At 61.5% G+C, this 13,778-nt stretch overlaps 2 protein-coding genes across 2 annotated transcripts in view; one reads left to right on the top strand and one right to left on the bottom strand.

Moving 5' to 3' along the window:
- The window catches only part of TMEM9 (transmembrane protein 9), a 185,265-nt gene that overhangs the window by 23,246 nt on the left and 148,241 nt on the right, over positions 1 to 13,778 (top strand). The window lies entirely within an intron of this gene.
- The window catches only part of PKP1 (plakophilin 1), a 45,840-nt gene that overhangs the window by 7,745 nt on the left and 24,317 nt on the right, over positions 1 to 13,778 (bottom strand). Inside the window, exons 3-9 of the mRNA XM_077902430.1 lie at positions 9,876 to 10,270; positions 7,059 to 7,203; positions 5,954 to 6,161; positions 5,011 to 5,188; positions 3,643 to 3,757; positions 1,904 to 2,059; positions 998 to 1,174 (exon numbers count right to left, since the gene is read on the bottom strand). Coding sequence (XP_077758556.1) covers positions 998 to 1,174; positions 1,904 to 2,059; positions 3,643 to 3,757; positions 5,011 to 5,188; positions 5,954 to 6,161; positions 7,059 to 7,203; positions 9,876 to 10,270 — 1,374 coding nt within the window. The remainder of the gene's footprint in view (positions 1 to 997; positions 1,175 to 1,903; positions 2,060 to 3,642; positions 3,758 to 5,010; positions 5,189 to 5,953; positions 6,162 to 7,058; positions 7,204 to 9,875; positions 10,271 to 13,778) is intronic.

Here is a 13,778-nt window from a genome sequence, read left to right as displayed (position 1 = left end):
CTCCCTGACGGTTCCCAGCCGGTCCACTCACGCATCCGTGGTGTTTGTCATTTAAGGGGGCACCGACCACCCTTCGGCTTCCACGCCTCGGTAGAACCCAATACGTTATGTGTTGGGTCCCACCCAGGATGGACCCTCTTCTGGGGGGGCTCCTCTCTCATGGATGCCCGGGACGCCCCACATCTCTAAGGCCCGAAGGGGAGGGGAGGCGCAGGTGCAGCTACAGCCCAGGGCCCCCTGCAAGCAGGTCCGCTCATCTGTGTCTCTAGCGACAAAGCCACCCTGGCGGTCACCTGCTCCCAGACTGGCCTGCAGTTCTTGCAGACCCCCAGCCGCATCCTCTCATAGTCAGGAAAGTTCCTTCCTTCCCTCCGCTCACCCTGGTCCAGCTTCCACCTGATTCTCTTTTGTGCTAAGTGAAGAGGAGGGATTGCCGGCTGCCTCCCCACCTGAACGCTTGCAGACCGCAGCGGGCCCCTGTGCTCCGTGCCACGCCGCCCGCCAGGTCCTCCAGACTCGATTTGGCCTCTCCATCTACTGAGTCGGCCCGGCTTTCCTTTAGACCTGCCCATGCCCCCAACCCTCCATCTCCCCTCTGTCGGTTCCACACACGGGAGACCCCTCCTGCCACAAATATATGCTCCATCCCCATGTCCCCGCCCCCCTCCCCAGGCAGGGCCCAGCGCGGGGTCGGGAGTCACGAGGCACAGGGGACTCCGCGGGCACATAGGGAATCCCACGGGTGTGGGTCCCCCCCCAGCCCCCGCCTGCGAGTTCCTAGAGGGGCCTGGGCCGCTTCTCCTTCCTCATCGCTCCCCCCAGCACATGTGACGCTGCCTCTGTGCGTGTCTGTAGGAGCGAGCTCCGAAGCCCACGGGTGTCCGACAGGACTCAGACCCTGGACACGCTTGTGGGAGGGCAGAGAAGGGAGGCGAGCCAGGCCTCGGCTGGAGCGATGGGGGCGCGGCGGGCGGGGAGGGAGGAGGCCGCTCCTCACCAGCCCCTTGCTGGCCGTCAGGTTCTGCAGGGCGCCGGCGCAGGCCTCCAAGGTGGCGTCTTTCTTGCTCTTGCCCATGAGGTTCAGGTAGGTGCGGATGGCATCCGAATGGTACAGCCAGCTGCTGCCCTTGGGGTTGGCCTCTTCCTCCGGGAGGGGGCAGTCGTAGTTGTTGTTCTGGGGACAGAGGGCAGGTCAGCAGGGAGCATCTGGGTGCCCCCCACCTCAGGGTGCTGCTTCTGATGGGAGGCTCCGCAGAAGTGAGCGGGGCTGTCTCTGAGGGGGGCAGAGACCATCTCGGGATCCCGGGACGGGTGCCACAGGCCAGCTCTGCCCAGACCTTCCGGGCGGCTTTTGGGTCTCACACTGCGGTGCTTCCTCTCCTCCCGGAGTCAGATCCCGAGCCTGACCCACCCGGGTCCTGGGCCCAGTTTCCACAGCTGCACCCAGTGGGGGGAGCCTGACCTTGCCTCCACAGCCCCCTCCTGCTTCTGGGGGGGAACCTGGGAGGCTTGGGAGTTGGTGGCAACTGGGCCGGGGGGCTCGGAGGGCTGGCTAGCCCAAACCTTCCCGGGTCGTGGGGAGGCCAGGCCAGACTTGCCAAGCACGCGGTAAGAGGGGAAAGCTCTGCAAACAGGGGGCTGGAGCTTTTGATCTCTGAGTGGTCGGAGCTCCCAGAGCGTGGAGAGCACAGATCCCCCCTGTGTGCAGGACGGAAGGCCAGTCCCCAGCTCCCAGAGAGCAGAGCCGCCCGGGGCTCGGGCTCTGGCCTGCGCTTGGGCCCTCTGGCTGCGTTCAGGCTTCAGGGGTGGGCATGGGGACAGAGGGGAAAGGGTGGGCCGGGCAGCGGGCCAGCGGGGTGCGTGGCGGGCAGGGGCCCTGGCTCCGCGAGTGGGCCGTGCTCACCATCATCTTATCACTCTTGTTGCTGAAGCAGCCGGTGGAGGACTTCTCCGTGTAGGCGTTGCGCGCGTTGTACTCCAGCTGGCGGTAGCGCGTGGGCACCTCCGCGTCCAGGCGGTAGGAGAGGTTGTGCAGGATGCACATGCAGTTCTCCACGGACTAGGGGCCAAGCAGAAGCAGGGCGGCTGAGCCTGGCCCTGCCCGGAGGGCTTCCCGGGCGCACGCCTGCCCGAGCCAACGAGCCAGGGGCCCCAGGAGGGACGGGCACGGGCAGCCGCCACCGTCTGCAGCGACCCCCCGGACGTCCCCGAGCCTGGATTTGAATCCAGTTCTATCATTTCCCAGCCGGGGGAGCTTGCGTGGCTTGCTTCCCCTCCCGGCCCCGGGTTCTCAGTCGTAAAACAGGACTGTAGCACCTACTTCACTGGGCTACTGGGCAGATCAGAAGCGCCTGGAAGCGCCCGCCATGGGGCAGCACATAGTAGGACACGACTGGCAGCGGCCACTGCTTCTACCGCTACAGCCACTGTGCCGGCGGTCGGGCCGGGCTCCTGAGAACACACCTGTCCCGGCAGGTATCCCAGGACTGGCCTTGACGTATTTAGGCTCCAAAGCCCTGGAGCCCCCATGTCCCTGTGATTCCCCTTTCACGGCTGGCTGGTCCTCAGCTCCCCAAACCACAGGTGCCTGACCTACCCCACGTCTGCACGGGCTGTGAGACTTGGGACCCCGACCCATTTGTCCCCTGGGGACAGGCTGAGGCTTGGGCCAGCAGACCCCCCGTCCCAGTGATGCCTGGCCCCGCTAGGGCTTGAGGGGCTCAGGGCTGCAGGGTCCGGGTTACACAGGACACGGGGTGTCGCTTCCAGAGCAGAAAAACATGATGCCCCTCGGGACCTGGCTGAGCTGCTGACTGAGTCTCTCCTGAGGCCCCGCTGTCACTTCCAGTGGAGGAGGCAAAGACAAAATCTCTCCACAAGGAGACCGTGTGCGGGACCCAGTGCCCATGATGCCCCGACAGTCCCCGGTCACCTGGGGACCACGGAACCTCGCTGTCCTCCCGAGTCGCTGTCCTGCCGTGCTACAAACATCTCAGCCCTCAGTTTCTCTTCCCTCGTGGTTTTTCCTTTCTGTCTCTTTGTGACAGTGTGTCCAGAAGTCCAGAGGGGACAGGAGGGTGGCTTTGCCAATGGCCTCCTTGGGAGGCAGCGGGAAACGGTGGGGGGGCCAGAGCCCCAGTGCAGGGAGGGTCCCTGGGGGCACGAGCGTGGGTCCTCAGGACCACGGGAGCCGTGGAGGTCGCAGAGAGCTCACCCAGTGCCCGGCCCTCTTCGTGCTTTGCTTATTACGTCATTGAGCCCTTCAAGCAGCCCATGAGGCAGCTGGGACCACGGTCACCTCCGGGTGCGCCAAGCGCAGGACAGCACAGAAGGACAAACAGACGTCACGGGGGTGTCTCTAAGCGAGGGACGGGGACCTGCCCCTGCCCCCCGTGCCCCGGCCAACAGAGCTGTCTGCACCCAGCCCTCCCCCTCACTGGCCGGTCCCTGAGCCTCTGTCCTGTCACCAGGCCGTGCCGTAAGGGCCCCGACAGTGCAGGCCTGCCTCGTGGAGCTGGGGACAGGAGCGAGTCCAGGGCGCCACCCTCACGGGTCTGGGGGAGGCCCTGGGCCTCGGAGCTCGGGACAGAGAGGAGGACGGAGGCCCGGGGCCAGCGTGGGGTGCCAGCTGGGCTCGCTCACCTTGTCATCACAGCGGCTGGCGGCCACGCAGTTCTGGACGTAGGCCATGAGGGAGTCAATGAGCCCCGTGTAGTTCCGCATGGTCTGGCGGCCGGCATCGGCCGAGCTCAGGTTCCTGGGGGAGAGAACAGGGAGGGTGTGAGGAGGCAGGGGAGCAGGGGAGGGTGTAGAGAGGAGGCTGGTCGGGGGCACGCAGGTGGGGGCGCAGGGGCAGAGGGGATGGGGAGAAGCTGGAGGCTGGGGAGGAGAAGAGGAAGCCAGAGAAACGAGGACGAGGGAAGGGAACGTCATCCGGCCAGTTCTGCGGTGCTTTCCTGCCTGAGGCTGGGTGGGCTCTCATTTGAGCTCAGCTCCGCGCACCCCCCTGTCTGCCCACCTGGGCCCCAGGCCTGGAACTTTATGACTGTCACGGGCTCCGGGGCAGCTGGCAGGCCAAGGCACATGTCCTCCCACCTGTGGGCACCTGCTGAACGGGGGCTGGAAGCTTCGGCCTGCCCAGTTTCTCTCTGCGGGGCAGGAGAAGTGCTGGGGGGTGCCTGGGCCAGGGGCCGGGTCTCAGGATGGAGCCGAGGGGTGGGGGCCACGTGCTGCTTCCCCATGGAAGCTCTGGTCTGTCCCAGCCGTGGGCTCCTTCCCAAGCAGCCTGGGCCTATTCGCTTGGTGCGGGTGCCCCATTGAGTCCTTAGTCCCCTGGCTTTGCTCACTGGAGGCCACCGATGGAGGCTGAGCCACAGGAGCCCAGGCCGACTGCAGCCCTCATTCTGGGGCTCCCAGGAGCTGGGGACCAGGAGCACCATCAGAGCAAGGCGTGGCCCTTCAGGGGACCCATTCTCCGCTTCACCTCCACACCGGCACCCACGAGCCAGCTTCTAACCCCTCTCCGGGTCCCTCCACCAACAGCCCGGGGCCTTGCCTCACTCCCGCGTGGGACGCAGGAGACTTTGCGCAGAGCAGTGCCGCCTTCGTGCCGATGAATATGGCAGCTGGTTTTAGCACCACAGCTGGGAAGTGACTCATTAGGAGCCAATCCACAGACTTTTGCCCAAAAGAACACTCTTCAGGACAGTCCATGAAAGGCATTTTGGGGAGGACGGGGGCGGGGCGGGGACATGGTTGAACCAGTTTGGCGATTCAGATCTGGCATTTCCACTCAGATTTCTACCTAAGTCGGCCGTGGTCCCTTAAGGGGATTCGGAGTCCCGATCTTTATCGGGGGGTCAGGGACGCCTGGAGTCTGCCATGAGGACCAGCGCGGGCCAGCCCGCCTTGCATGCTCTCGGCCCAGGCTGAGTCCTGGCCGAGATGGGGCGGCCTGGGAAAGGCCCAGGGCCGGGGACAAAGAGCCCCGGGGACCTGCTCTCCTCTCACCTCAAGCAGCCGGTGGCATTAAAGAAGACTTCAGGGTCCACCATTTCCCGGGTCACGTTGCTGTTGCCGTCACACCAGCCGGAGAAGGGGATGATGACCCGGTCGGCCAGCACAGGCAGGGCGTCGGCGATGAGCTCCTCCTTCAGCTCGTCAGTGGACGACAGGTTCCAGAGCAGCCCTGCAGGGTGGGGACGGTCAGCTCCACACAGGCCAGGCTCGGGAAGGGCCCAGGCAACGGGGTGCCTCCCCAGCCTGCTCCGGCAACGGAGCCCTGCGGAAAGGTCACCCTCCAAGCGGGCCTGCTTTACTACATCTGGCCCCCTCAGCCTGCTTCCCAGCAGCGTCCCAAGGAGACTGCGGGTTCTAGAGGGCGGGGAGCACCTCGACTTCTTTATCTAGGTTAAAATTAGGAATATGGAAAGTGATCCCGACATACTTGACTGCTCCACGGCTCTTAATATGAATGTGAGCACTCAGAGTTGCCTAATGTTCTCTGGTTTCCACCTGAGAGTCACCCCAGAAATACTTCTCATGTCACTCCACGCACGGTCTCCTCTTCCCCGTCCAGTCTGAGGGCTTCAGAGCTCCTTCTGTCTCTCGAGCCCTGGCCTGAGCACGGGAAGGCGCTTGAGACCCCGTTAGTCTGTCTCATCGACGCCCCTCCTCCCTTCACCTGCAGATCGCAGGCTCCGCTGAGTTTGGATCTTGCCTGGACCTGGCCTTCCACCCTTCGCCTTCTATCTTTAAAAAGATCTCGGTCCCTCGTGGGTGCGCACCATGTGGACACCACTATTCTGGCTGAGGCCGGTACGCGGGGCTCCCGGGGTGTTAGCCTGGGGCCGATTCTGCAGCCCAGCCTGGAGGGGCTGCCCCACACCCCACCTGGGGGCTGCAGCCAGCGGCCCCGGAACCCCGCCAGCCCTCCAGGCCTCGGGCTCCCTACCGGTCAGTTGTTTCTGGATCTCAGTGCTCCCGGTTCTCCTCAGGAGGCTGACAGCCTCTCGGATCCCACTCTGCCTCCGGGTCTCCAGCTTGTTCGTGACACTCCGGAACACCAGGTTACGCAGGGCCCCAGCCGCAGCCTGCTGCACGTTCTGGTTGGGGCTCCGGAGGAGGTCCACCAGCTTGCAGATGCCTCCCAGCTGATACACCTGTTGGGACAGGGGGGCCGCCTCGCCCGGTCAAGGACGTGAGGCTGATCTAAGGACTCTACTCAAAGCGATTTTTCTCAGACCCGGGAGTCTACCATCAGTTCCGAAATATTCAAGTCAACCCAAATAAATACACAGCGTGGCGTAATGGCAACCGACCAGACCAGACGGCAAGATGGACTCAGATGCTCGCTCCCCCACGTCCGCGCAGGAGACCCCAGGAAGGCACTCCTCTGCTCGGAGCCCCGCTTCCCTCCTCGGAAGCACAGCGGCGAGGACCAGGGGAGGGAATGCATACAGAGCTGCGTCAGAGTCCTAAAGCAGGACAGACCCTCCCCCGGGAACTCTCTCTCCTGTGGCAGGAACGTTGATGCGGATGGATCCTGGAATCTCTAGGAAACCCGTCTAGGACCCTACACCCTTGCGCTGCACTGCGGAGCCCCACAGGTGTCCTTCCCACCACCCAAACTCGGGAGATGGTGAGATCTCCCATGGGTGCTGGGTGCGAAAGAGGATCAAGCTATGGAGAGCAGAGGGAGGGGGGAGACAGAGAGGCAGAGAGACGAGACAGAAAGAGGGAAAGGGGGTGGGGAGGGAGTTGAAGGGTGGAAAGTAGTCACATTCTCTGGTGGCAGTCGGGAAAGGGGATTTCTGTTGAACCCACGGCTGTTCCTTCCACGACCAGTGGAGGAAACACGCCTGACTAATGTCCACCCAGCTAGAGGGCTAAGCTGCCCAGCTGTGATCTTAGGCAATGCCCAGCAGACTCCTCGCCCCAGGCGGCCAGGCAGGGCGAAGGGGAGCAATTGCCACTGCCCTCCCCACCCTTCCAAATGGGCTCAGGCTGACAGGCCCAGTCCCTGCCCCGGCCTCCAGGGGAGGAAGGTATGCAGTTACCTGTTGTTTGGCCGATTCGTCCTGGAAACAGGTGTGCTGGATGTAATAGGCCCCGATGGCCTGGTACTTCTCGTCCTGGGAGCTCAGGTACTGCACAGCCTTGGGGATGGTCAGCCCACTGCACTCAATATCCTCACTGCAGATCCTGTGGGCAATGGGCCGAGGGCGGGTCACAGGGCAGGCTGGCGGCCCCGGGCTGGGGGCTCAGAAATCCCCCTGGATGCCCAAGCAGCCACGGCCTCATCAAAGCAGAACAAGGCAGCCCCGGGCCCACTTGGAGAACGCTCCGTGGAGCAGCTCTGCCAGAGGGAAGAGGCTCGGTGCGATGACACCCTGGTCATGGGTCTGCATCCAGACAGATAAATTAGCTGTGCACTGAGGACAAACTGTCCTATTTCTGCGGGGAAGCTCCCCACCCACTCGCCATCTCTCATGTCTATGTCGGATGCTGGGAAAATGGAAGAGAATGCTGCGAGCCTGTCCATGCATCCATCCATCCATGCATCCATCTTCCCTCCCTTCTGTCTCTATCCATCGATGCCTCCATCTCTCCCAAAGTCCAGCTAATTCTTCTTCTTTTTTTAAGATTTTATTTATTTATTCATGAGAGACACAGAGAGAGAGAGAGACAGAGGGAGAGGCAGAGACACAGGCAGAGGGAGAAGCAGGCTCCATGCAAGGAGCCCGACGTGGGATTCGATCCCGGGACCCCAGGATCACGCCCTGGGCTGAAGGCAGCGCTAAACCGCTGAGCTCCCCGGGCTGCCCCAACTTCTTACATAAAAATTCTCACACCCGCTCCATCCTCACGGCACTGCCTTCCTCGTGACCATGAGCACTCTCACTGGCCCACAGCAGGAGACCCCCAGAACTGCCTCTCTCCTCCAAGCTCCCCCATCCAGAGCTTTGCTCCCTTTTGCCAGACTAGCCGTCCTGAAACCTGCTCACTGTGGTGTTCCCGACAGTGGCTTCCCCAGGCTGCAGGTTCAGGTGCAGACCACTGACACCAATAGCCAAGGGCCCGGGTTAAGTTGGACCGCATGAAATGGCGGAGAGCCAGCTTTTTGGAGACACAGACCTAAACATCGCATATTTCAAACCAAGGCTCTGGCTCTGCTCTGCCCTGCCGCACGCTCTCCAGCCGCCTACGAGGTCCACTCCAGAGTCTTCTCGTCGCCGAGTCCACATCAGGGCTCAGGTGTGCCTGACTGCCAGGCTGCCTTTCTACCTGTGTGTGTCCTGGTTCCCCACAGAGATGGAAACTTCCCGAGGGCAGGGGCAGCCCCTTCTGGGGCCCCAGACCCACCCCACTAGACGTCTCCCCAGCATTTCTGGAGGGAGCCTTCTCCTCGTTTGTACTAGCCTCAGCCTTGCCATAGTAAATGCTCAGTAAATATTTGTGGTTTTAGTGTGGCATCCTAGCTCCATTTCTGGAAAAATCACCCAAGGGGCAGAGCTCTCTGATGTTTCTGGTATCAGTAGCACTCGTACCCTGCATTGAGAAAATGTCACATCATCTCTACGTGGCTTGCCATACATCCCCTTCCATGTCCTACCCAGGCCTTGTCCTCTCAGGGCCTCTGGTTTGGGGGCAATAAGCCCGGGCTAGATGCCGCCGCCACCCCTGCTCCACGAGAGAGGGCTTCTTAGTCCTTCTCCAAATCATCCTAAGTCCACCTGATGGCCTTTGAGTAGTTGGGAGAGGTCCAGCTTCACAGCGGGGCTCAGCTTATTATGAAAACACTGTGACACAGTGGGGACAAGCACAGGATGCTCTATCAGCTGTGTGACCCTGAGTTCACTTTGCCGTGCACGTTTCCACCTCGGGAGTTCCAGCATCTGCCTGGAAGGGGCCTTGAGGATCAGAGATGAGGCCTGAGAGGCTCCTGGAGCTCTGGGACAAGCGGTTAATCAGCTGATGCTGTCGCCCTAGGGTAGCTCTGGGCCGTGTCCCGGACCTTACCACAGACCCTGGAGCAGTGTAGATGCCGCGTTAATGTTTGTCAAATGAAGGCATCAATGTAGGTGGTGATAAGGAGCAGTTTGGAGGCTTATGGAGCTCTGAGCCCCGGAGTGCAGGCCCAACGTCCCCCGTGCCCGAGACACTGTGGCTGTGCCCAAGCCACCCTGTGCCTGTGGCTCTTTACAGGACACCCCACTTCGTCTCTTTCCTGATGGTCCCTGGGTGTTGAGACAAGGTGTCCTCTGTTCCTCAGCACTAGCTCCAGTTCCTCGGTTTTTACGTCTGTCTGTCCTGGTTGACTTTTGTCCTGTGAGGTGGACCGCGGCCCCCTCTCCCATGGCCTACATCAGGGCGCACGGCTTTGCTCTTTCGGGACACGGGCAGAGAGCTGCCCGCCCAAGATCACAGATGCCCAGTCCCCTGGAGGCCTTGTTAAAGCACACGTTGCTGCCCTCCCCCTCCCCCCCCCCCCCCGAGAGTTTCTGAGTCCATAGGTCTGGGCACGACCCAGAAATTAGCATTTCTCACATGTTCCCAGGTGCTGCTGCTGTCTGGAGGCGCACGCTTGGATCCCCGCTGGCCTGGCCAGCTCCTCTCATTAGCCCCGCTCTGTTCACAGCCTGAGACCCTGTAGAACCTCCAGGTTCCTGCATTCGTGTTGCTGTCGGGGTTTGGTCTCCCCGCTTCACGGAGAGTGTCCCAAGGCCAGGAACACCCCCTGGCGGGGACGGTGAACGTCCTGGGGACCAAGGTGGTCCTTCCTATTGTGAGTAGCTGCCTCGCAGAGTGCAGCCTGGCCTCCAGCCTGGCCCCCAGCCCGCCCGCCGCCCCCCACGCAGCCTGGTGGCACTTACTTGGAGCTGGCCCTCGAGTGGCCAAAGGACAGGTCCTTGTTGCAGGAGATGGGTGGGACGTACACGGGGTCCGGCTTGGAGGTGCAGGAGGACGGGCGCACGGGACACTTCTTGACCGCCTTCTGGCCGCTGCAGGTGCTGTAGAAGCTGTAGCGGTTCTGGGTGGTCTTCTGGCCCCGGTTGCCCAGCGTGCCCTTGCGCAGGGTGCCGCGAGGGTCACAGTAGAGGTCCGGCTCGCTGCGGCTCGCCTTGATCTTCTGCATGAAGCAGATGTCGCTGCCGGCGCCAGTGGTGGTACAGGTGCCCCGTGGGTAGTGCCGGCCCCAGTTCTCCATCTGGCTGTAGGAGCTGAAGCGCCTGTTGTCATTCTCCCACTTGAGGGTCCCGTTGTAGATCTGCTCAGAGAAAGGGAGAAAGGCTCAGTCCAGGTTCCTGACCGGGGATCCTGGATCCAGCGGGCCACGGGACGCGGTCCTGCCCTGGCCTGTGTCACGATGATCGTGGGATCCCGGGATGTTTGTGGTGGAAGGCACCTTGGCCGTCATCTCATACATCATTATTTTTCAAACTGACATCGATTTAGCCGATTGTGACTCTCATTTAAAAAAAAAACAGAAAAAAATTTTTAAAAAAATTTTAAAAAATGGGACAGGGACGCCTGGGTGGCTCAGGGGTTTAGTGCCTGCCTTCGGCCCGGGGTGTGACCCTGGGGTCCCGGGATCGAGTCCCACATCGTGCTCCCGGCAGGGAGCCTGCTTCTCCCTCTGCCTGTGTCTCTGCCTCTTTCTCAGTGTCTGCCATGAATAAATAAATAAAATCTTTAAAAATAAAATAAAATAAAAATTTTTAAAAGGAACAGAATAGCATACGCTGGCACGTAAGCTCTCAGAGTGCGATGCAGGGAGCAGAGACACATGTGGTGCTGTGAAACAGCACAGGGATGCTGGGCTGCGATGTGTTTCTTACTGTGGGGGGAAGCCACTCATCCAGCCCTACCTGGGAGTCAGAGGCCCAGAGAAGACAGGGGACTTCCAACTCAGAGAGGGATGGGCATGTGCTCAGGTCCCCACGTCCCCGCTCGGCCCCCTGTGCCATCCCCAGATACCGGCAGCCTCCAACACAGCCAGCCTTCCTGGGTCATCAGTACGCAGCGTGGGGAAATTCCTCCTTTTCTGGCCAGAACTGTTTTGCACTGTTATTATTATTATTATTATTATTATTATTATTATTTTTTTTTTTTTTGCTGAACTGTTGCCTCTCCTCTGCCAGGGCAAGAAGCAAATGGTAACAGGCCCTCCAGGGGAACCCCTCACAGGCCAAAGGGAGCAAACGCTTCTGCTCTTGGGCTCTCTTTTACAAGGGCTCTGGCCCAGGGGCTTAGGGTGGGGTATAAGGGGCAGGGGTCTTCTGGCTTTGTTGTCAGGCTGGCAGGAGGGAGAGGTTGGGCAGAGGCTCCATCTGGCAGGAAAACATGGGGCGACCCCCAGGGCTCTGTGTGAGCTCACCTGGGGAGGCAGCCCCCCCCGCCCCCCACCCCCGCCCCGGGGGAAGAGCCTGCAAAGCTGGAGACTGGGTGAGGACGGGCTCGGAACAGATCTGTGGAAGGGGGACTTTCCCAGGAGCTCACAGGCTGGTGGTGGGTCTGCGTGCTCCGACTTGTCCTCAGACTAGAGGGCAACACCGAGTCTGCGGAGATAAAGTGTCTCCACACAGGTGCTGACTTGGATCTCACCTTTGCTGGGATGAGCCAAGGCCAAGTCTAGCAGCCCAGAGCCTGCCTGCCCCACCCCATGAGTGTGAGTGCGTGTGTGCACGCGTGTAGGGGACGTGGTTGGGAAACTGGCTCACTGTCCTTCACACCAGCTGTAGCCGCAAAAGCCTGGGAAGGGGCCTTGTCTTGGCCAGTTGCCTTTCATCTCTGTGGGGGAAATCCCCCGTGGGTCAAGGTCCCAGTCACAAGTGGCACCCAAAGTCAGCAGCCACACACTGTTAACCTCGGCAATGACACTCCCACCTCGTCCACCCACATGCTCGGCTGGGCATTCAGGCGGGCAGTTTTCTTCCCCAAACTGGGTCAAACCAACCTACCGCAAAGGGAACAGGTGTGCAGGTGCCGGGGAGGCCTAAGTGGACAATAACAGGCAGAGCGAAGAGGAGTGGGGGCAATTTTCTGAGCATTTTTGACATGGAATGTGCACCTCGCACAAAATATGCAATTAGGCCTCCCCTGCTTTAGGCCAGTGGCCACACCCCTCTGCACTCCATCCTCCCTGGGTGGGGAAGGTGATGATGGCACTTGCGAGAGCAAGCTGAGCACTCCCATGGGGCCGGCTAAGCCGCACATGGAAATGCAACAAGGAACTCTCTTGTTCTCAGTAAATGACGCTCCTGGACGTCATCTCAGACACCTGATGAGGAGCCCAAAGGCTCATCCTGGACCAAACCCAGTGAAAATGTGATCATGCTGATTAAGCCTGACAGAGGCTTTGGGCTCTGCTCTCCTGTGCTGGGAAAAGGAGCAGCGGGCGGCCCTGCCAAGTCTCGGCGAGGGTGGGCAGCCCCGGGGAAGGGCGCTGTGCGCGGGGGGAGCAGCTGTGGCGGAGGAGGCAGGCTGACCCGGTGGGACTGCATTTCCTGACCCCCGCCAGCCACACCCCAGCGGCGTCACCCAGGCCCCGGGGTTACGGTGGCTGGGGGCTGAGGACAGCCGTGGGTGCCTCCCGCCGTCATGACCCTGTGCTGTCCTTGGACGGGTGGGAGCCAGGCTTCCTCCTTGCCCGACCCTTTCCCGTCCCCATATGGCAGGGGGTCCGGTCTCCCTCCCAGGCTCAGACCAATGGCCCGTGACCTTTCCAGGTTTCTATCAGGCTGGAATCCTGGGACCCCAGCTACATTGCTCCAGCCCCCTGGGCAGAGGGAGACCCGATGGTCAACACCAGGGATTCTGGAGCCGCTCCGCCCGGGCTGAGCCCTGGCAGAGTCGACGACCTGATGGGTGGCCTTGGCTACCTTAATTAAACACAGCACGCCTTAGTTTTGTTTTGTTTTTGAATCTATAAAACCGGGATTATAATTGTACCCAGTGTGGGAAGAATGCAGTGAATGGATGTTTGTAAAGTGCTTGGGACAGCGCATGACGTAAATGTTTGTTCAGTAGGGACATCTGTGGCCCTCCGGTGCTCAGGCTGGAGACAGACGGTGGCCTCTAGGACCTGGCCAAGGGCTTTATATGACCCGAGCCATAGGAAAGGGGGAGCAGGGTGGCACATGGATGAGCCCATGCAGGCCGGTGCGGGAGAGGGGCCGCCCTCCTCTGGGCTCACCCCGCTGCAGAACGGGGCTCAGAAGGGTTCCGGGGAGCGTGATTAGCGGGCTCGGCTTTATGACAGAGCGACGCGGTGTTCCTGACGTGGGTGCCGGCTGCATGTGGGGCAGGACATTTCTTCACCGGGCAGGTTGCCCCCAGCACTGCGGGAGGGTTAGCTGCCTCTGGCCTCCAGGCCCTGGACGCCGGTCGGCCTCGCCGTCATCGCGCCCCGCGAGATGCCCGCCCCCCCCCGCCCCCCAGGTCCTGAGCAAGCCGCGGCAGCTGGGCCGGAATCCGAGCAGCGTGCACATGTGCCCCCAGCAGCGAGGAGCAAGCGCTCCACTGCCCAGGCCGGGGCTCCCAGGCCCACCCCCACACTCAGATAGTGATCTGCTGGCAGCGTCCTCTGCTTTGAATACAAAGGACAGTGAGACACACACACCCCCCGCCCCCCACCCCCACCCCGTCTGGTTATCTCAGGCTTCCTTGGGAAACTCCAGCCTCGATGGATGGCCCATGCATCAGAACATTCCAGAGGCTGGAAGCTCAACTTCCCGGGTGGTGGGGTGGGCAGAGCTGACCCTCAACCAGAGACC

The sequence above is a fragment of the Canis aureus genome, chromosome 6, assembly GCF_053574225.1.
Source record: "Canis aureus isolate CA01 chromosome 6, VMU_Caureus_v.1.0, whole genome shotgun sequence".
Classification (NCBI taxonomy): Eukaryota; Metazoa; Chordata; class Mammalia; order Carnivora; family Canidae; genus Canis; species Canis aureus.
Note: the sequence above shows the minus strand (reverse complement) of the source record. Positions and strands in the feature narration are given on the sequence as shown.